This window comes from Danio aesculapii, chromosome 12 (assembly GCF_903798145.1).
Source record: "Danio aesculapii chromosome 12, fDanAes4.1, whole genome shotgun sequence".
Classification (NCBI taxonomy): Eukaryota; Metazoa; Chordata; class Actinopteri; order Cypriniformes; family Danionidae; genus Danio; species Danio aesculapii.
This window is the reverse complement of record NC_079446.1, coordinates 4,486,134-4,508,832: the sequence shown is the minus strand read 5'-3', so window position 1 is coordinate 4,508,832 and position 22,699 is coordinate 4,486,134. Positions and strand designations below refer to the sequence as shown.

At 38.5% G+C, this 22,699-nt stretch overlaps 1 protein-coding gene across 1 annotated transcript; it reads left to right on the top strand.

Moving 5' to 3' along the window:
* Positions 1 to 5,475: 5,475 nt before the first annotated feature.
* On the top strand, positions 5,476 to 22,160 carry gdpd3b (glycerophosphodiester phosphodiesterase domain containing 3b). The gene is made up of 10 exons (XM_056469120.1): positions 5,476 to 5,769; positions 8,450 to 8,492; positions 8,566 to 8,701; positions 8,780 to 8,825; positions 15,822 to 15,940; positions 17,550 to 17,639; positions 17,729 to 17,862; positions 19,543 to 19,602; positions 19,677 to 19,728; positions 19,822 to 22,160. The coding sequence occupies exons 1-10, from the start codon at positions 5,625 to 5,627 to the stop codon at positions 19,957 to 19,959; spliced, it is 963 nt and encodes a 320-aa protein (XP_056325095.1). The 5' UTR covers positions 5,476 to 5,624; the 3' UTR covers positions 19,960 to 22,160.
* Positions 22,161 to 22,699: the final 539 nt, after the last annotated feature.

The following is a 22,699-nucleotide window of genomic DNA, read 5'->3' as shown; positions in this document are numbered from 1 at the left end:
TTCTGTTTTCATCAGTTTAATATTTAATTGTAATTTAGCTTAGCTCCTGTGAAAAAGTCTGCTTTAACTCTCTTTGTAGTACACTTAAACATTTTACAAGCTCTACTTTTCTTCTTCAAAAATTATGACGTCAGATTAAACTTGAAAAACAAAGATCGTACTTAAATTTGACTATATTAAGTATATAAATAACGTTCGTCATGCTTTAAAGTAGAGGAGGTTGTTTTTACGTACACATTTTCAATTCTTGTTCTTGTCTCTAACATTTACTAATGCATTATTAAAACCCAAAGTCGTGCCTCTTAACATTAGTTTCTTCATTAAACCTAATATTTGATTTAGTCTTGCTTTTTTTGACTCTCAAAGTGCTGTTGTGGTTCTTGTGACTTTTATTAATCAACCATTTCAAATAAAAAATAAAAATAATAATAATAAAATCGGTCCTATTTTATATTACGAGGCCTTAACTACTATGTAGTTGCATCAAAAAATAAATACAATGTACTTACTGTGTTGATAATGTATTGCAGAACACCCTAGTCGTATACGAGTAGGATTCGGGACAGGTTTGGTGGTATGGGTAGGTTTAAAGGTGGGTTAAGGCAGTGTTTCCCAACCCTGTTCCTGGAGGCACACCAACAGTTCATGTTTTGGATGTCTCCCTCATCTGACCCATTAACTTCAGGTTTTGGAGTCTCTTCTAGTGTTCTGATGAGTTGTTTCATGTGTGTTTGATTAGGGAGAGGATGAAAATGTGTACTGTTGGCGTGCCTTCAGGAACAGGGTTGGGAAACTCTGCATTAGAAGAGACTCCAAAACCTGAAGTTAATGGGTCAGATGAGGGAGACATCCAAAACATGAACTGTTGGTGTGCCTCCAGGAACAGGGTTGGGAAACACTGGGTTAAGGTGTATGGAATGGTCAACAGTGTAATTAAAGCTGTAATTACAGAAATTATTTACATATGTAATTACATGCATGTTTTTAATCAATCATAAGACCAATGTAAAAACATGTATTTTTACAGTAAGTACGTTGTACCAAATGATTAATACGCACATATTAGTTAAGGCCACTTAATATAAAGTCATTTAAAACTTTAAAAGTCACCTACATCTTTCCTGAGCGGGGGTAAACAGGCTAATCTTCATTTTTGGGTCAACTGCCTCTTTAAGTAGGATCCCTGTACATCTTTAAGATACTGTTGTTGAACTATAATGGCATATATATTGAAACATTTAGGTGGCTTATTAAATGCATTGACTGAATAACACACTATAGTTATATTATAACTTTTTAGTTATTAATTAAAGGGATTGTGTTTTAAAATTGTTAAGATGTTTAATGTTAGTCAGCACATCTAAAATAAGTGTAGTGTACTTTGGTCATACTTCACAATAGGTTACATTAAGTACTTTCCTCATACTTCACAAAAGGTTACATTAATTAAAGGGATAGTTCACCCAAAAATGTACATTCGCTCACCATTTACTCACTCTCAAGTTCCAAATCTTAGAAACACTAAAGAAGATACTTTGAAATACCGGTAACCATTGACTTCCACAGAATGTTAAACAAATACTATGGAAGTCAGTGGTTACAGGTTTCTACCATTTTTTAAAATATCTTCTTTTGTTTTCAACAGAAGAAAGAAACGCAAACAGGGTTGTGACAAGTGAAGAGTGTGTATTTGATGACAAACTTTGCATTTTTGGATGAACTATCTCTTTAATGTTAATGTATTTACAGTGAACACTTCATTTATTACAGTAATGAAGTAATAATACAGTAATTACAGTAAGTAAAACATATTTGTTAGTGTAATGCTAATAAAGTCCTTCAATGTTCTTGCTTGTTACCTCACAGTGCATTAGATTAACATTACAACCATATTATTACCTTTAGCTCATTGTATATGTTTCTGTGAGTGTTCTTAAAGTGACGGTAGCAATTTAATTGCATTTCATGTCATATCAAGCACCACAGTTTCAGCTGAAAATCGTCTGTAATGTTCTACTGAAGAATAAGCGTTACATCTGGGGCTGAGGATAAATAAATTAAAGCAAATTTCAGTTTAGGGTGAACTATTACTTAATATCTCTTTAAACTTTAACTATTTTTGCTGCTTGTTCAAGAAGATATTTTGAAAAATGTTCAAAAGCGGTAACCATTGACTTTCTAAGGAAGAAAAAACAAATCCTATGGAAATCAATGGTTACAGGTTTCTAACATTTTTCAAAATACCTGCTTTTGTATTCAACAGAAGAAACTCACACAGGCTTGTGATAAGTGAAGCGTGAGTAAATGATGGCAGAATTAGCATTTTTGAATGAACTTTTCCTTTAATGTTAATGTATTTACAGTGAACACTATAGTTATTACAGTAATGAAGTAATAATACAGTAATTACAGTAAGTAAAAATATTTGTTAGTGTAATGCTAATAAAGTCCTTCAATGTTCTTGCTTGTTAACTGACAGTGCATTAGATTAACATTAATTACAACCATATTATTACCTTTAGCTCATTGTATATGTTTCTGTGTGTGTTCTTAAAGTGACGGTAGCAATTTAATTGCATTTCATGTCATATCAAGCACCACGGTTTCAACTGAAAATCTTCTGTAATGTTCTACTGAAGAAAACGCCCTACATCTGGGGCTGAGGATAAATAAATTGGTCACACTTTACTATAAAGTTCATTAGTTAAAGTTAATTAATGTATTTACTAACATGAACAAACAATGAACAATACATTTACTACAGTATTTGTTCATGTTAGTTAATGAAAATACAGTTGTTCATTGTTAGTTCATGTTAACTCACAGTGCATTAACTAATGTTAACAAGCATGGACTTGGATGTTAATAATGCATTAGTAAATGTTCAATTATGATTAATTAATGCTGTACAAGTGTTGTTCATGATTAGTTAATGTTAGTAAATGCATCAACTAATGAACCTGATTGTAAAGTGTTACCAAAAAATTAAAGGCAAATTTCATTTTGGGGTGAACTATTACCTAATATCTCTTTAAACTTTAACTATTTTTGCTGCTTGTTCAAACTACTTATTAAAAATGAGCTCAAAACAACTAAATTCTTACGATTTTTTGGGGACAACTTCATTGTTTTATGTTCAATCCGCTTACATTTGTTACATTAACTTAATGGATTTGTGCTGGGACAACATGAATACATTTTTGTGTAACCCTGCCTTTTTTACAGTGTAAATAACATGTCATTAAAGGAAAAGTTAAAGGAAACCAGAGATTCTTTCTTCTGTTGAATACAAAAGAAGATATTTTGTAGAATGCTGAAAACCTCTAATCATTGAATTTAATAGTAGACTGCAATTTTTCCTCCCTCTTCAAATTATCTTCAACAGAATAAGACTAATTTTATAGCTTTGGAAGCACTTGTAGGAGAGTAAAGAGTGAGTAAACTTTCATTTTTGTGTCAACAATCCCTTTTAGGCCCTATCTTGTGTATCCCAGAGATAATGGGATCATTTTCACCTCTGTAAAAACATGACAGAAATACATACAACTGGGCCTGTTGTTGACCTGACAAAAAATGACCTTGGTGCAAACATACATCTAGACATTAACGTTAGAGCTAACGCTCGGTTGATGACACTCAATGAGGACTTTTACATGGACAACAATAACTAAATTAAGACAATACTCTGATTAAAAGTTAACCATGTAAACAGCGATTTTTTAATAATTGAATTCGACTAAGGTTATAATCCAACTAAAGTGTAATGGAATTAAGACATGTGGAGTATCCCGATTTTAGTCGCATTATTGAAGTGCAGTACAGACATGTAGACACCTTAATCAATATATTACCGTCATGGACTTTTCGCTGCATTTTGCGACAGGATAGTCTATACACACACGGCTGTCTGACACTATTATCTGCAGCTACCGAGTCAGTGAAGACTACAGACACCTGCATGGCGAAATGCAGAGGTTTTATTTCTCCCATTCAGCGTGCGGTATGAAATTACATTAAAACTACACTCCTCCAGCAGTTCATACTCCCATCCAATATCTTGTTTGTAAGGGGGGCATGCATGAAATGTTCCTGAATGAAAGTGAAAGTGCCAAACTGCAGTTAAAGTCGACAAATTAAAATTGAAACACCCGAAACGACATAAAACTCCGGAGGATACGTGGATTAGCGCAGTGACGCAATGACATTAATCGAATTATGTGTTACAACATGTGAATCAGGATCATGAAAGGAACATTCAAAAAGCAGCTCATGTAAACATCTTAATCTTATTATTATCTTAAATAGATTAAGGCAAATAATTTGATTACTGATGTCCATGTAAACGTAGTCATTGACTTCCACGGTAATTGTCTATCCTACTATGGAAGTCAATGCGTGCAGCATTCTTCAAAATATCTTCTTTTGCCTGAGACGGTCATTTTCATTGTAGAGTGAACTGTCACTTTAAATCACCCAAAACATTACATCCTTTTAAAGTATATTGAAAAATGATCCTATTTTATAGAGATTGTTTTGCTGGAAGGTACAGTAGGCTGCCAGGCTTAACGGCGCAAAAGACAATGCTATTCGAACCTGTTTTGATATTGCTGAGATGTTGCTGGACAAGCTTAAAAGCTGACATTCCTATCTCATACAGCAGTGTTTCCCAAACCTGTTCCTGAAGGCACACCAACAGTTCATGTTTTGGATGTCTCCCTCATCTGACCCATCAACTTCAGGTTGTGGAGTCTCTTCCAATGTTCTGATGAGTTGTTTCAGGTGTGTTTGATTAGGGAGAGGTTGAAAATGTGTACTGTTGGCGTGCCTTCAGGAACAGGGTTGGGAAACTCTGTCATACAGTATATCTGATATTGTAGTTATTTTTATATATCATTTTATTCATGGTATCTCCTTGTATATAGTTTTTTAATGTACTGTATGTATCATAATTCGAATTAAATGATTGATCCTGAAAAAAGTACATTGAAAAAAGTTGCTTAAAGTGAACTTCTTTTTCCACAGGGAACATAACGCAGTATAATATTATGACGAGGGATTTTTCCAGCAATCATGACATGCACAAAACTGCATCTCCTCCCATGTTTCTCATGAAGCAACTGTCATGCGTTACTCCAACAGCTCTGGTTATAACCAAGCAGAAGTAAATCGGTCAAGTCAGACGTTTAAGATTCATGAGAAAACAATCTGAAACTCCGACCGAAACCCCAACAGTTCAGACAAAGGATAAAACGCCAGCTATTTCTTCCTTCCGTCACATACAAAACACACACAAAGATAAAAAAATGACACGATTGTTTTGTTAAGTTTCCAATATTCTGCTTTCCCAATCTCAACGGAAGCCCGATAAAGCTGTGAGATCTGATTTCTTTAAACTCCTCATTCTGCTCTGATCTCAGTATTAACCACACAGCTCTTATGCATGATCACATGGTCGCTCGGACAGAATGAATGCCATAAAAGCTGCGCCTGATAAGACATGTAGAGCAAAAGCAGGTGGAGGATTTCAAAGAGCACCTGATATTTGCTTTCTACGAACACTAACTTAAGTGTATTCCTGAGAGTCAAAGTGCAGTTAGTGAGGGATTAAGTGGCTAGTTTTAGAAATGGACACAGTGAGCTGGGTTTTACTTCTCTGCTTGGCTGTTTTATTTTATGTTGTTTGTTCGCTGTATCTGTTACGCTATCCATTGATACTTCATAAGAGGAAACGACTGGGATTCTACTGCAGACACATTTCGCACAGAGGAGGCAAGTGCTGTTTTTATATTCATACACACTGAAAGTTTTCAGTGTACTGTATATTACACTGTGTTAAAGTGGAGTAAATCATAGTACTTATAACATTTCTCTAGGTTTTATTGTCAAATGAAAATTCTGTCATCATTTAGATTAATTTGACATCTCAAACCAGAGGGAATTTTGATTCAGCTGAACACAAAAGATATTAAAATATATATATATTCTATAATATTTGGTTTTCCTACTGTAGAAGTCAATGGGTACAGGTTTCCAACATTCTTCAAAATATCTTCTTTTGTGTTCAGCAGAATAAAGAATCTCAAACTGGTTTGGAAAACGTCAAGAATGAGTAAATAATGACAGCGTTTTCATGTTTGGGTGAACTGTCCCTTTAGGGTTAACTGGCTCTGATGGAGGAGCATATTTCTGACATCTCCCTATAAACAGTGCTGTTTTATATTCATATACACTGAAAAAATGATTTATTGGATATACTACACTATTTAAGGTAAGTGGTTGCAAACAATTTATTTGTGTTGAATTTAAACAAACAAATTAAATTGAGCAATGTTCATTGTTCAGCCCAAATAAATTGTTTACAACCCCTTAACGTAAAAAAAATTGAGTAAATCCAAGGAATCATCTTTGAATAATTTTTTTCAGTGTAGTTTGCAACCATTAACCTTATAAAATTGAGTAAATCCAATGAATCTATTTTTTCAGTGTACTGTATATTATACGGTGTTAAAGTGGAGTAAATCATAGTACTTATAACATTTCTCTGGGTTTTGTCAAATGAAAATTCTGTCATCATTTAGATTAATTTGACTTTTCTCAAACCAGAGGGGATTTTGATTCAGCTGAACACAAAAGATATTAAAATATGACAGAAACCGGTAACCATTGACTTCTATAATATTTGGTTTTCCTACTATGGAAGTCAATGGTTACAGGTTTCCAACATTCTTCAAAATATCTTCTTTTGTGTTCAGCAGAATAAAGAATCTCAAACTGCTTTGGAAAACGTCAAGAACGAGTAAATGATGACAGTGTTTTCATGTTTGGGTGAACTGTCCCTTTAGGGTTAACTGGCTCTGATGGAGGAGCATATTTCTGACATCTCACTATAAACAGTGCTGTTTTATATTCATATACACTGAAAAAATGATTTATTGGATATACTACACTATTTTAAGGTTAGTGGTTGCAAACTATTTATATGAGCTGAATTTAAAAAACAAAATTGAATGTAGTAATGTTCAACCTAATTTGTTTGTTTAAATTCAGCTCATATAAATAGTTTGCAACCACTAACCTTATAAAATTGAGTAAATCCAATGAATCTTTTTTTTCAGTGTACTGTATATTATACGGTGTTAACGTGGAGTAAATCATATACTTATAACATTGCTCTGGGTTTTATTGTCTAATGAAAATTCTGTCATCATTTAGATTAATTTGACTTAACTCAAACCAGAGGGGTTTTTGATTCAGTTGAAAAAAAAAGATATTAAAATATGACAGAAACCGGTAACCATTGACTTCTATAATATTTGGTTTTCCTACTATGGAAGTCAATGGGTACAGGTTTCCAACATTCCTCAAAATATCTTCTTTTGTGTTCAACAGAAGAATTTTTTTTTTCATTTTAAATCTTTATGTTTTGTCACTATACTTCAAACCATCATATGTTTTACCTATATTTGTCCACAATTTCTGAGTTTTAACAATAAATATTGATATTTTAATCAGCAAATTTTAACATCATATCAATTTGACCTGGTAGCTTCTTCTAATCTTAATACAGTAATACAATGAAATGGTTGGACAAGGTCCGGCTTTCATAATTTCCTGTAAGATGCTCTTTTGGATGTCATGTTTTGAATAATTTAGAATATCATATTTTTATAAGCACTTATTCCTCTATGTGATTTTACAGTACAGGTCAGAATAATTCATTTTTAAATAAATACACTTTTAGCTAAACATTATTCGCCCTCCTGTGATTTTTTTTCTTTTTCAAATATTTCCCAGATGATGTTTAACAGAGTAAGGAATTTTTCACAGTATTTCTTATAATATTTTTTCTTATGAAGAAAGTCTTTTTGTTTTATTTCTGCTAGAATAAAAGCAGTTCTTAATAAAAAAAAAACATTTTAAGGTCAATATTATTAGCCCTCTAAAGCAATATTTGTTTCAGATTTGTCTACAGAGAAAATCACTGTTATACAATGACTTGCCTAATTACCCTAACCTGCCTAATTAATCTAGTTAAGCCTTTAAATGTCACTTTAAGCTGAAGACTAGCATCTTGAAATATTATGTAAAATATTATGTGCTGTCATCATGGCAAAGATAAAATAAATCAGTTATTAGAGATGAGTTATTAAAACTATTATGATTAGAAATGTGTTGAAAAAGATTTCTCTCTGTTAAACAGGAATTAGGGAAAAAATATATTAAATGAATTCATGTTTAAGAGGAGGAGTAATAATTCTGGCTTCAACTGTCTATCTGTTCCACTGAATGATAATAGAACATTATATCACCCATTTGATTAATTTTATTGGCACTAAAATTAAAACATTAAATCTAAAAACATCATAAGTCAAAAGTGAACTGTAATGTAACATAAAGCTTAATTCCTGTCACTAAAATAATTACTTTAATTGATTCTTTTTGGCTACAGGCTCTGGAGAGAAGATAGAAAACACAATGGAGGCGTTTACACAGTAAGCTCTACTATTCTCCAGTATTTCTCCCTCTGTTTCTCCTGTTTAACCATGTTTGTGTGATCCTTTACAGCGCTGTATCTGTGGGCACTGAGATGCTGGAGATGGACTGTCATCTCACACTTGACGGATATGTTGTAGTATCGCATGATAACAACCTTCTGAGACAAACAGGCGACGACAAAACTGTGTCGTCTCTGAAATTCCAGGTGCGATTATTAAAGCACGTTCTCTTTTGTTTTTTTCGGACTCGTGATGGCTTTTAAATCCTACTTTGTGTGTTTCAGGATTTGCCTCTCTATGAAGAGAAACTCGAGGTCACTTTTTATGTGGGTAAGTCAACTGTTATGGTTCACCACTGTCTGACTGAACATTATTAAAGGGTTAGTTCAAGCAAAAATCAATTACTCACAATCATGTCTTTCCAATCACAGAAACAAAGATAATTATTCATCTAAGATTCACTTTTGGATGAACAAAGTTGTCACGGATTGGCCAGGCTCTTCCACCAATTTCACACAGCGCCCATCATCACCTGAGTATTAATCACGCACAGCTGCACCTTATCACCTTGGCACTATATAAGCACACACCTCACTTCAGTCAGTGTCCGGTCTCGTTTATACGAAGTGGACTCATAGTGGATACTCTCCAAGTATTCGCTATCATTATCCTGCCGTTTGAAAACTTACCTAATCTCTGTTTGTCTCCAGTCTGTCCAGTGTTCCCAGCGTCCAGTCAAAGGTGTGTGTGTCATCTGTCTGTCTTCCCCGCAAGTCATCTGGTGTGTGCATTCGGTCTCCCTCTTTGCCCATCATCCATCCTGCTAAGGAGAAGGACAATCATATCATCCCGGACTCCATTCACATTCCCCTTGTTTTCCTTCAGATGCTCCGCTGTTTCAATAAACCTTTATAACCATTTACTCACCCTGTTTGTCCGTCTGCTTCCCTAACAGAAGACCGGACCGATTACAGTTAACAGCATGAGCACTCCCGATCCCATTCAAGAGCTGGTGGACTCTTGGAAGAGAGCTTCCCAGCTACCTCCACATCGGCCATGGGACTGTGCCATAGACCTAGTTCCAGATGCTCCAATGCCCAGAGGCAGAATCTACCCGTTGTCGCTTCCGGAGACTAAGGCCATGGATGAATACATTCAGGAGGCTCTGAGTCAGGGGTATATCCGTCCTTCCACTTCACCCGCAGCATCCAGCTTCTTCTTCGTGGCAAAGAAGGATGGAGGGCTGCGGCCGTGCATCGACTATAGAACTCTCAATCAAGGTACTGTTAAGTTCCGGTATCCCCTTCCTCTCGTCCCTGCAGCCCTAGAACAACTTCGATCCGCCAAGATCTTCACTAAGTTGGACCTCCGCAGCGCGTATAATCTGGTGAGAATACGTGAGGGGGACGAGTGGAAAACGGCTTTTGTGACCCCTACTGGCCACTACGAATATTTGGTCATGCCCTATGGTCTGGTCAACGCCCCCTCCGTATTCCAAAACTTCATCCATGAAGTCCTCCGGGAGTTCCTCCATCACTTCGTCATTGTCTATATAGATGATATCTTGATTTACTCCCGGAATGAGGCCGACCATCGCCAACATGTTGCGGAGGTCCTGCGAACCCTCAGGCAACACCACCTCTATCTCAAGGCTGAGAAATGCTCATTCCATCAACCCTCTGTTCAGTTCTTGGGATACATCATAGATCATCAAGGGGTTCGTATGGACGAGGGGAAGGTCACTTCTGTTGTCTCCTGGCCAGAACCCACAACCATCAAAGAACTTCAACGATTTCTAGGATTTGCAAATTTCTATCGACGTTTCATTCACAATTACAGTATCGTCACCGCTCCACTAACCAACCTTCTCAAGAACAAACCCAAAAAATTATCCTGGCCTACCGAGGCAGCCGCAGCCTTCCAAAACCTCAAAGAGGCCTTTACTCAAGCTCCACTCCTGACTCACCCTGATCCCGACATACCGTTCGTGGTAGAAGTAGATGCCTCCACCACGGGAGTAGGAGCTATCCTCTCTCAGTTCCGCGGTACTCCCAAATTACTCCATCCATGTGCCTATTTCTCCCGGAAGCTTAGCCCGGCGGAGAGGAATTATGACATTGGGAATCGCGAACTTCTCGCCATCAAGCTCGCCCTGGAAGAGTGGCGACATTGGCTGGAGGGTGCCAAACACCCCTTTCAGGTAATCACAGATCATAAGAATTTGCAATATCTCAAAGAGGCTAAGCGACTCTGTCCTCGCCAGGCCCGCTGGTCATTGTTCTTTTCCAGATTCCATTTTTCCATTTCCTATCGACCAGGATCAAGAAATGTCCGAGCAGATGCACTATCCAGAATTCACGATCCTCAAGTAATCATTGACACACCAGCCAAAATTCTTCCAGATCACATTTCTGTCTGCCCCATCACATGGTCTTATCCTCCAGCCGTCGCCACTCCTGACTCCATACCTCCGCCGGGCTGCCCCCCTAATCGGCAGTTTGTTCCAGAGAATCAACGGGTAGATCTCATCCACTCCACTCATACATCTCTGGGCACTGGGCATCCCGGGGCCAACAACACCCTCTCGCTGCTATCCCAACGCTTTTGGTGGCCGGATATGGCAAGGGATGTGAGGAGGTATGTACAAGGATGTAGAGAATGTGCCATGTCAAAGAGTCCTCGCCATTTACCTGCAGGCAAACTCCATCCCTTGCCCATCCCGAATCGTCCCTGGTCACACCTAGGAGTAGATTTCATGACGGACCTTCCCTCATCGGATGGTAATACCTGCATTCTGGTTATAGTAGATCGATTCTCAAAATTCTGTCGCTTAATTCCTCTGAAAGGTCTTCCCACAGCCCTAGAGACGGCTGAAAGTCTTTTTAACCATGTATTTCGATGTTTTGGTCTTCCAGAGGATATAGTCTCGGATCGAGGTCCCCAATTCATCTCCAGACTATGGAAAGCATTCTTCAAACTCCTAGGTGTGACCGTCAGCCTCTCGTCTGGCTATCATCCTCAAACCAACGGCCAGACGGAGAGGAAGATCCAAGAAGTGGGACGATTCCTCAGGACCTTCTGTCACGGTCACCAAAATTCCTGGAACCAGTTTCTGGGCTGGGCAGAATACGCCCAGAATTCACTGCGGCAAGCTACCACTGGACTCACGCCATTCCAGTGTATTCTGGGATTCCAACCTCCACTCTTCCCCTGGGATGGCGAACCATCTGATGTACCCGCAGTGGATCACTGGTTTCGGGAAAGCGAGAGGGTCTGGGACGAATCGCATCACCATCTTCAGAGGGCAGTTCGCAGAACCAAGGAGGTGTCAGACAGGAGGAGGATTGCAGGTCCCATCTACAATCCTGGACAGAAGGTTTGGCTCTCCACCAGAGACATCCGCTTGCGACTGCCCTCCAAGAAACTTAGTCCCAGATTTGTTGGTCCCTTCACCATCCTGGAACAGGTCAACCCCGTCACCTACAAACTACAACTACCACCTCAATACAGAATCCACCCCACATTTCACGTTTCACTCCTTAAACCCTATCACGAACCTCTGATTCCCTCCACAGAGCCTGGCCACGAGGAGGAACCTCCTCCCCCACTGATGCTGGAAGAAGGTTCCATTTATACCATCAAGGATATTCTACGGTCCCGGCGTCGTGGTGGTCAACTAGAATACCTCGTGGATTGGGAGGGATATGGACCAGAGGAGAGATCGTGGATCCCCAGATCCGATATTTTAGATCCTGCAATTATGGAAGAGTTCCACTCCAGTCACCCCGAGTTCCCGGCACCTCGTGGACGAGGTAGACCACCACGACGTCGGAGGTTTAGGCCCTCAGGAGCGGGCCCTGGGGAGGGGGGTAATGTCACGGATTAGCCAGGCTCTTCCACCAATTTCACACAGCGCCCATCATCACCTGAGTATTAATCACGCACAGCTGCACCTTATCACCTTGGCACTATATAAGCACACACCTCACTTCAGTCAGTGTCCGGTCTCGTTTATACGAAGTGGACTCATAGTGGATACTCTCCAAGTATTCGCTATCATTATCCTGCCGTTTGAAAACTTACCTAATCTCTGTTTGTCTCCAGTCTGTCCAGTGTTCCCAGCGTCCAGTCAAAGGTGTGTGTGTCATCTGTCTGTCTTCCCCGCAAGTCATCTGGTGTGTGCATTCGGTCTCCCTCTTTGCCCATCATCCATCCTGCTAAGGAGAAGGACAATCATATCATCCCGGACTCCATTCACATTCCCCTTGTTTTCCTTCAGATGCTCCGCTGTTTCAATAAACCTTTATAACCATTTACTCACCCTGTTTGTCCGTCTGCTTCCCTAACAAAAGTGCTTTAAATCAGGGCTTTTCAAACTTTTAGGACTCCCTGCCCCGAAGTTTGGCCAATTTCACTCGAGTGTGCTTGAGTCGAACATTGAGTACGTTTACATGGACACCAATACTTTAATAGATTTTAATACAATTAAGACAATACTTTGATTAAGAGTCACCATGTAAACAGCGATTTTTGATGACCTTAATCCGACTACAGTCATAACTGAACTAAACAGAAATGGAAGTATGCATATATTAGTGACATTATTGAAGTAAACACCGCAATCAAACTAGGGGAGAGCAGGGCACAAAGTAACACTTTCTGGTTTTGGTCAAATAATGAACAAAGTAATGGGGTTATACAAACCATATTTTTTTACCAACAACACACAGGTCTTTCCTATAAATGAGCACTGAAAATACGATCGCCGGACTTATGGTTTCTGTACAGTATTGCCAAATGTGCCAGGTATAAATGTTACTTTTTACCCCACCTGCAGGGCAAGTTGTAACAGACAGGGGGTTAGTTTTAAGACATGCTTACAAAGGCAGATTTCACACAGTTAATTTAATTTCTGTTTACTTTAAATAGTAGCTATATTTCCTCAGTAATTGGCTCATTTCTTTTTTATTCTACATAGCACAGTATGTTCATTTATTTATCTGTTTATTGGACAAACACATTTGAATCTATTTGCATTATTGTACATTTATTCATTATTATACAATGCATTTATTTGCATTATTAGCAATAAAATATATATTTTTTTCTATAAAAAAAAAAATTCTAATAGAAAACATTTTTATTTAAAAAGTTCTCAAAATTACACTCAAAAAAAAAAAAATTGTTGGTTTAATTGGTGTCCAACAGTGTGTGGCTTAATTGTAACCCCTCTGTGTCATGTTTTCTCAAAACTGGCTAGCAGCCACTGTGAGTTTCTTACATCTTTCAAAATGGTTCCATCTTTTAGCCTAGAAGACGGTGATCACAACAATATAAGATTTTTTGTTCATACTTTCACAGATTTTATTAAATTAAAAAATATCGACTATAATAAAATTACTTTTATGCAGCAAAAATGGTTTCTCCTACAAATTTCGCTGAACTTTTTCAATAATTGGCAGGAAGACGTCTGCCGACATTGTGATGAAAACCACGTAAGCATGCCATGGTTAACCCTGAGCAAATACCTTAAAACTCAGTGTTACATTTAACCCTGCGTTACTTTGTGCCCCGTGCTCCCCTATTACCGTCATGTAGGACTTTTCACTATATTTTCCGACAAGATCCAAGCCTTCGCTGAGGCCAGCTTCCAGCCTCCGCCGCTGAGACTGCAGCTCTGCACAAGACGTTTGGCCAGCGGAGAAATTAAAATGGTCGTGCCCAACTGAGCCTGGTTTCTCTCAAGGTTTTTTTTCTTCACTTTCGCCAATTAGTGAAGTTTTTTTTCCCTCTCCGCTGTCGCCACTAGCTTGCATGGTTCGGGATCTGTAGAGCTGCGCATCGTTGGATTTGCTCTTCAGTGTTTGGACTCTCAGTAGTGATTATTAAACCACACTGAACTGAGCTCAACTGAACTGAACTTAAACACTACAAACTGAACTACACTGTTCCTATTTACTGTGACCTTTTATGTGAAGCTGCTTTGACACAATCTACATTGTATAAGCGCTATACAAATAAAGGTGAATTGAATTGAATTAAACACACGGCTGTCAGTAAAGGACCGCAGACACGCACATCGCAAAATGCGGAAGCTTTTTTCTTTCCATTCGGCGTGCGTTATTAAATTCCATAACACACTCACCAGTCCTTACTCCTTATTTGCATCTAATACCCCAGTTTGATGACGGGGGCATGAATGAAATGTTCATGAGTGAAAGTGAAACTGCTGAACTGCAGTTAAAGTCGCCCACAATTACAGGAAACTCTTACATGAAAGCACTTCACGTAAACACCTTCATTATATTATTATCTATTAAGGCAAGTAACTAGATTACAGATGTCCATGAAGGCGTAGTCAGTAGTGTCTTTAAAGTGAAAGATCCAGAAGGATTTGATTCAGGAGGGCACCTTTTTGGTCAGACGGCTCACCGGTTTTACTTTCATTCACCGTCATTCATTTCAAGAGTTCACATTTAGCTGATGATTAATTATAAGCTTGTTTGGCATGCTGTCCCGGGAGAGAGCCCTGAGCTCATAAGATCCTCGAGCCCGGGGCTCCCTCCCGTTGCAAGGCGAGAGGGGAGTTTGAGCTCAGGTAGATCTCGAAAACTCCCCCGCTGTAATAACCAATGAACAGCCAGTGATTGCTCTTGAGAGATAACCATTTACTAGGAGCATGTCTATAGTGCCGGTTTGGATTAGTCAATTAACTTATGTTGCATGTTTTTTGGACGGTGGGAGGAAACCGGAGAACCCGGGGGAAACCCACGTGAGCACGGGGAGAAAATGCAAACTCCGCACAGAAATGTCTGCTGGTTTGGTAAAGCCTAGAACCAGAGACATTCTTGCTGTGAGGCAACAGTGCTAAGCACAGGGCCACCGTGTCACCCATCTAGGAAGAAGGAGGAGTATGGGTGGATGGGGGGATTCTTCAAAACGAAGATAGCGGTGGTACGTAACCCAGGGTATTTGTAGTAGCTTAGGAGTCGTCTGATTGGTGCATTGAGAATTGGATAATGCGGATCCAGCCGCTAGCAATCATAAGCACGTGATCCTCTCGAAATTAGTTTATAACTAAACTTCACTTTAAAAAGCGCCCGGTCCATTTCATTTGTATATGTTTTACTCGATCGCATAAACACTACAGGTGCCTGATAGTCAGCTGTGGAGCTAACGTTAATCAGATTCACTCTAGTGAACACACAAAAATCGTCATCATAATTTACTCAAGTGCACGCCTCAATGTCTGGCGCCCCCTTTAATAGGTGCTGGCGCCCCAAAGTTTGAAAACCCCTGCTCTAAATAGTAATGTGTTTTCTGCAGGACACTACAGCACAGGGAAGGACAGGAGGTTTGTGTTGCTGGAAAACGTCTTGAAGAATTTCCCTGACATGCCAATGACGCTCGAGATCAAAGAAAACAACGACTTGCTTATTAAAAAGGTGAGATCAATACTGCAGTATTAGGTGCAGGTTCAGCTGCATTTCAGCATCACACTCAAAAAAATGACGTTTGCAGTTTGTTCAAACTACTTATTTAAAATTGTATAAATTTTAGCCATTTGCTAAAATCATTTAAGTACATTTTTCTTGATTAATGTACACACAGCACCGCATATTGACAGAAAAACACAGTATTGCTCACATTTTTGCAGATTTATTAAAAAAGAAAAATATCACTCGGTCCTAAGTATACAGACCCTTTGCTTAGTATTTCGTAGAAGCGCTCTTTTGATCTGATACAGCCATGAGTCTGTTTGGGAAAGATGCAACAAGTTTTTCACAACTGGATTTGGGATCCTCTCCAGTTCTGTCAGGTTGGATGGTAAATGTTGGTGTACAGCCATTTTTAGGTCTCTCCAGAGCTGCTCAATTGGGTTTAAGTCAGGGCTCTGGCTGGGCCACTCAAGAACAGTCACGGAGTTGTTGTGAAGCCACTCCTTTGTTATTTTAGCTGTGTGCTTGGGGTCATTGTCTTGTTAGAAGGTAAACCTTCGGCCCAGTCTGAGGTCTCGAGCACTCTGGAGAAGGTTTTTGTCCAGGATATCCCAGTACTTGGCCGCACTCTTCTTTCCCTCGATTGCAACCAGTCATCCTGTCCCTGCAGCTGAAAAACATCTCCAAAGCATGATGCTTCACTGTTGGGCCAGTATTGGACAGGTGATGAGAAGTGCCTGGTTTTCTCCACACATATACCGGTTCAAATTAAGGCTAAAACGTTCTATGTTGGTCTCATAAGATCTAAAAATCTTCAGGTGTTTTTTTCATGTTTCTTTTGTGTCTTGCACTGAGGAGAGACTTCTGTCAGGCTACTCTGCCATAAAGCCCGACTGGTAAAGGGCTGCAGTGATGGTTGAGTTGCCACAGTGTTCTTCTTTACCTCTCACAACAAGGCTCCTCTCCCCCGATGGCTCAGTTTGGCCGGACGGCCCACTCTAGAAAGGGTTCTGGTCATCCCAAACGTCTTCCATTTAAGGATTATAGTGGCCATTGTGCTCTTAGGAACCTTAAGTGCAGCAAAAAAAAATTGTAACCTTGGCCAGATCTGTGCCTTGCCACAATTCTGTCTCTGAGCTCTTCAGGCGGTTCCTTTGACCTCATGATTCTCATTTGCTCTGACATGCATTGTGAGCTGTAAGGTCTTATATAGACAGGTGTGTGGCTTTCCTAATTAGTATAATCAAACACAGCTGGACTCAAATGAAGGTGTAGAACCATCTCAAAGATGACCAGGAGAAATGGACGACACCAGAGTTAAATATATGAGTGTCACAGCAAAGGGTCTGAATACTAAGGACCATGTGATATTTCAGTTTTTTAATAAATCTGCAAAAATGTCAACAATTCTGTGTTTTTCCGTCAATATGGGGTGCTGTGTGTACATTAATGAGGAAAAACATGAACTTAAAGGATTTTAGCAAATGGCTGCAATATAACAAAGGGGTCTAAATACTTTCTGTACCCACTGTATATATCAAATGTTATTAAAATAACAGTTTGAATTAAGTTATAGTCACTTCTCCCACTTATCTGTACATTTTGTTTTTGTTAGGTCTCTAATCTTGTGCATAAATACAGCAGAGAACACATTACTGTCTGGGCATCTGAAGAGTCTGAAGTCATGGCTAAATGTCAGAAGCAGGTACAGAAGTGTATTTCTTTATAGGAATCTGTGATCAAGCACTCACCTTTCTCTTCGGTTTATCTTACATGTGTTCTTTCTGTTTCTAGAACCCGTCCATGCCCTATATGTTCACAGTGAGGCGTGGAATAATGCTTTTATTGCTCTTCTACACTGGACTCCTTCCCTTTGTGCCTCTGGGTGAAAGTGTGCTGATGTTTTACCTGCCTAGAATCATCAACAGGTCACTCCATGCCCTACTCGCATACACTGCAGAAAATCACCTGCACAAACTGTTAAAAATAGAGAGATTTAGATGAAAATAGCATTTTATTATTTTTCCAAACGTCAAAACAGCTTCAAAACATTTCAGAGAAGTAATAAAAGTGTGGACAATTATACAAATATGATAATATATGATGACCTACTGGTTTGTCTATAAAGTCAAATCTTCATCATTGAAAGAATGTTTGGCAACCTTTAATTTAATTTTATATTTGTTCTATTTATTTTCTTGATGAGAGAGAGATATATATACTCACCGGCCACTTTATTAGGTACACCTGTCCAACTGCTCGTTAACGCAAATGTCTAATCAGCCAATCACATGGCAGCAACTCAATGCATTTAGGCATGTAGACATGGTCAAGAGGATCTGCTGCAGTTCAAACCAAGCAACAGAATGGGGAAGGGGATTTGACTTTGAAAGTGGCATGGTTGTTGTTGCCAGAAGGGCTGGTCTGAGTATTTCAGAAACTGCTGATCTACTGCGATTTTCACGCACAACCATCTCTAGGGTTTACAGAGAATGTTCTGAAAAAGAGAAATATCAGGTGAGCGGCAGTTCTGTTGGGGAAAATGCTTTATTGAGGTCAGAGGAGAATGGCCAGACTGGTTCTAGCTGATCGAAAGGCAACAGTTACTCAAATAACCACTCGATAAAACTGAGGCCTGCAGAAGAGTGTCTCTGAACACACAACACGTCCAACCTTGAGGCGGATGAGCTACAGCAGCAGAAGACCACACCGGGTGCCACTCCTGTCAGCTAAGAACAGGAAACTGAGGCTACATCTGGCACAGGCTCACCAAAGCTGGACAATAGAAAATTGGAAAAACACTGCCTGGTCTGATGAGTCTCGATTTCTGCTGCCACATTCGGATGGTCAGAACTTAGCGTCACCAACATGAAAGCATGGATTCATCCTGCCTTGTATCAACGGTTCTGGCTGGTGGTGGTGGTGGTGTAATGGTGTGGGGAATATCAGTACAGCCTACCTGAGTATTGTTGCTGACCATGTTTATCCCTTCATGACCACAGTGTACACATCTTCTGATGGCTACTTCCAACAGGATAATGCGTCATGTCATAAAGCGCGAATCATTTCAGACTGGTTTCTTGAACATGACAATGAGTTCACTGTTCTCAAATGGCCTCCACAGTCACCAGATCCCAATCCAATAGAGCACCTTTGGCTTGTGGTGGAGCAGGAGGTTGGCATCATGGATGTGCAGCCGACAAATCTGCAGCAACTGCGTGATGCTATCATGTCAATAAGGAGCAAAATCTCTGAGGAATATTTCCAGTACCTTAGGATTAAGGAAGTTCTGAAGTAAAAAGGAGGCCCAACCTGTTACTAGTAAGGTGTACCTAATAAAGTGGCCAGTGGGTGCATATATATATATATATTTTTTTTTTTCTTAATGACATTGCTCAGTACAAAACTAGCAATGTGAGCTAACAAAATCAATATGGTTAGTGTTGATTTCATGTGATCAACGTGAACAATGAAAATATTTATTAAGCATTTATAGTTAAAGGTCTGAAGTAAACTAAAGTAACTAAACTATTTAACAATAATATTTCACATTTCTTGTATTCCACTAATATTACTTTCACTAATACTGCATGTACATGATCTTTTAGGACGTATATTCCAGAGGAAGCGTATCTGAAGAAAAGATTTGTTGTGTATCTGCTTCAGAAGTAAGTGAAATTCCTCAAAACAAACGTTGACATTTGTTATTCAGTGTGTGATTGTGTTTATTATTGACACTTAGGTTGACCATGCGGAAATCTTTGTTTGAACACTTGATCAAACGGGGCCTGCAGGTGAATATTTGACACTTCTTGGTTCTGTAAAGCTAAAAAAACGCTCCTAATTTAAAGCGACAGCATTAATTGAGTCTCATTTCGCCGTCTCAGGTGCAGCTGTTTGTGTGTAATGAAGAGACTGATATGGCAGCTGCGTTTGCAATGGGAGCAACAGGAGTAATGACCGACTATCCGACCGTCCTGTCTGACTACATCAGAAAACACCCTCCACCTCCTGCCGTTTACTAGAGATTACAAAGACCACGGAGAACACTGCCTTAGTAGTAGATAATTAAATGCATCTTTAAAGGGATAGTTTACACACAGACACACACAAAATAACATTTACTCAGGTTTTTTTTTCTGTTGAACCAAAAGAAGATATTGTGAAGAATGTTCGGTTTCCATTGACTTCCATAGTAAGAAAATGAAGGTTACAATGGAAGTCAATGTGTATCAGTTTCCAACATTCTAATATATTCAAAATATCTTCTTGTTGAACCAAAAGGAAGATATTTTGAAGAATGTTTCAAATCAGTAGCCATTGACTTCCATAGTAGGAAAAAGATACTTTGAAAATCAATGGCTATTGATTTTCGACATTCTTCACAATATCTTCCTTTTAAATCAAAAAGAAGATATTTTAAAGAATGTCGTGAAACGGCAGCCATTGACTCCCATAGAAGGAAAAAAGATACTATGGAAGTCAATGGGTATAAGTTTCAGGCATTCTTCAAAATATCTTCATGTTGAACCAAGGGGAAGATATTTTGAAGAATGTTGTAAATCGGTACCCACTGACTTCCATAGAAGGGAAAAAAAAGATAGTATGGAAGTCAATGGCTATCGGTTTACAACATTCTTCAAAATATCTTACTGTTGAACAAAAAACGGTACCCATTGACTTCCATGTTAGGAAAAAAAAGACAGTATGGAAGCAAATGGCTATCGGTTTACAACATTCTTCAAAATATCTTCCTGTTAAACAAAAAACGGTACCCATTGACTTCCATGTTAGGAAAAAAAAGATAGTATGGAAGTCAATGGCCATCGGTTTACAACATTCTTCAAAATATCTTCCTGTTGAACAAAAAAACGGTACCCATTGACTTCCATGATAGGAAAAAAAAGATAGTATGGAAGTCAATGGCTATCGGTTTCCAGTATTCTTCAAAATATCTTCCTGTTAAACCAAAAGAAAGACATTTTGAAGAATGTTGCAAACCGAAAGCCATTGACTTCTATAGTAGGAAAAAAAGATACTATGGAAGTCAGTGGCTATCAATTTACAACATTCTTCAAAATATCTTCCTGTTAAACCAAAAGAAAGACATTTTGAAGAATGTTGCAAACGGAAAGCCATTAACTTCCATAGTAGGAAAAAAAAGATACTATGGAAGTCAATGGCTATCAATTTACAACATTCTTCAAAATATCTTCCTGTTGAACCAAAAAGAAGATCTTGCAAATGAGTAGACACTGACTTTCATAATAGGAATAAAAAGACATTATGGAAGTCAATGGCTATCCGTTTCTGACATTCTTCAAAATATCTTCCTGTTAAAGCCGAAGGGAAGATATTTTGAAGAATGTTGCAAACCAGCAGCCACCGACTTCTACAGTAAGAAAAAAAGATGGTATGGGAGTCAGTGGCTATCAATTCACAACATTCTTCAAAATATCTTCCTGTAGAACCAAAAAGAAGATCTTGCAAATGAGTAGACACCGACTTTCATAATAGGAATAAAAAGACATTATGGAAGTCAATGGCTATCCGTTTCTGACATTCTTCAAAATATCTTCCTGTTAAAGCCGAAGGGAAGACATTTTGAAGAATGTTGCAAACCAGTAGCCACCGACTTCTACAGTAAGAAAAAAAGATGGTATAGAAGTCAGTGGCTATCAATTTTCAACATTTTTCGAAATATCTTTCGTGTTTAACAGAAGACAAAACCTAAAACAGGTTTGTGGCAAGTGAAGGATGAGTAAATGATTTACAATTTTGTGTGAACTGTCCCTTTAAATATGAGTTTTCGCTGACCTCTGCTCTATGACCCATGAATTCCCTGCAAAGTGCTTTCTATCTATATATGTAGCACTATATATGTCTTTTTGACATATATATTTCCCTTCTATAAAAACACTCCAGAAAACATCGCTGATTGGGATTCAGAGAGAAAGGGGAGAGAAAACTGGGAAAAAGCCATCCATTTGTTGTTAAATGTTAAATGTTTTTAGGCTCCAAACTGATTTATCATATTTAATGCATGCCAACTTGCGTTTGCTAAAAGCTGATGTCCGGATAATGATGTAATCTTAAAACTGCTTCAGTCCATCAAGCGTTTATCCTTATCTTCTGTTAACTTATTACTTGTGTTTCAGTTTAAAAATCAAACTAATTTTGTACACAACATTTTCAATAAAGACAAACCAATGTATACGATCTCCTATACACTCTCGTCTGATTACTAGTTTATACTTCATTTACACATAAAGGCCTTTTAGTATAATTACACATTAGAGTGGGCATTGTAACTGCAGACAACAAAACCACGAGACTAATTTTGGAAAAACGAGATGTGTATATCATCTGAAAGCTGAATAAATAAGATTTCCATTGATGTGTGGTTTGTTAGGATGTGATAATATTTGGTCGGCATACATCTATTTGGATATCTGTAATCTGAGGGTTAAAAAAAAACGTAAATATTGAGAAAAATCACCTTTAAAGATGTTTTTTTTTTCAATTCACCTTTATTTGTATAGCGCTTATACAATGTAGATTGTGTCAAAGCAGCTTCACATAAAAGGTCACAGTAAATAGGAACAGTGTAGTTCAGTTTGTAGTGTTTAAGTTCAGTTCAGTTGAGCTCAGTTCAGTTTGGTTTAATAATCACTACTGAGAGTCCAAACACTGAAGAGCAAATCCAACGATGCGCAGCTCTATAGATCCCGAACCATGCAAGCCAGTGGCGACAGCGGAGAGGGA

Excerpts from the sequence above, each read along its gene's own strand:
- gdpd3b (XM_056469120.1), top strand. The coding sequence starts at position 5,625 with ATGGACACAGTGAGCTGGGTTTTACTTCTCTGCTTGGCTGTTTTATTT. Across the intron at positions 5,770-8,449 it reads ACACATTTCGCACAGAGGAG|GCTCTGGAGAGAAGATAGAA; the intron begins GCAAGTGCTGTT and ends TTTTGGCTACAG. Across the intron at positions 8,826-15,821 it reads CGAGGTCACTTTTTATGTGG|GACACTACAGCACAGGGAAG; the intron begins GTAAGTCAACTG and ends TGTTTTCTGCAG.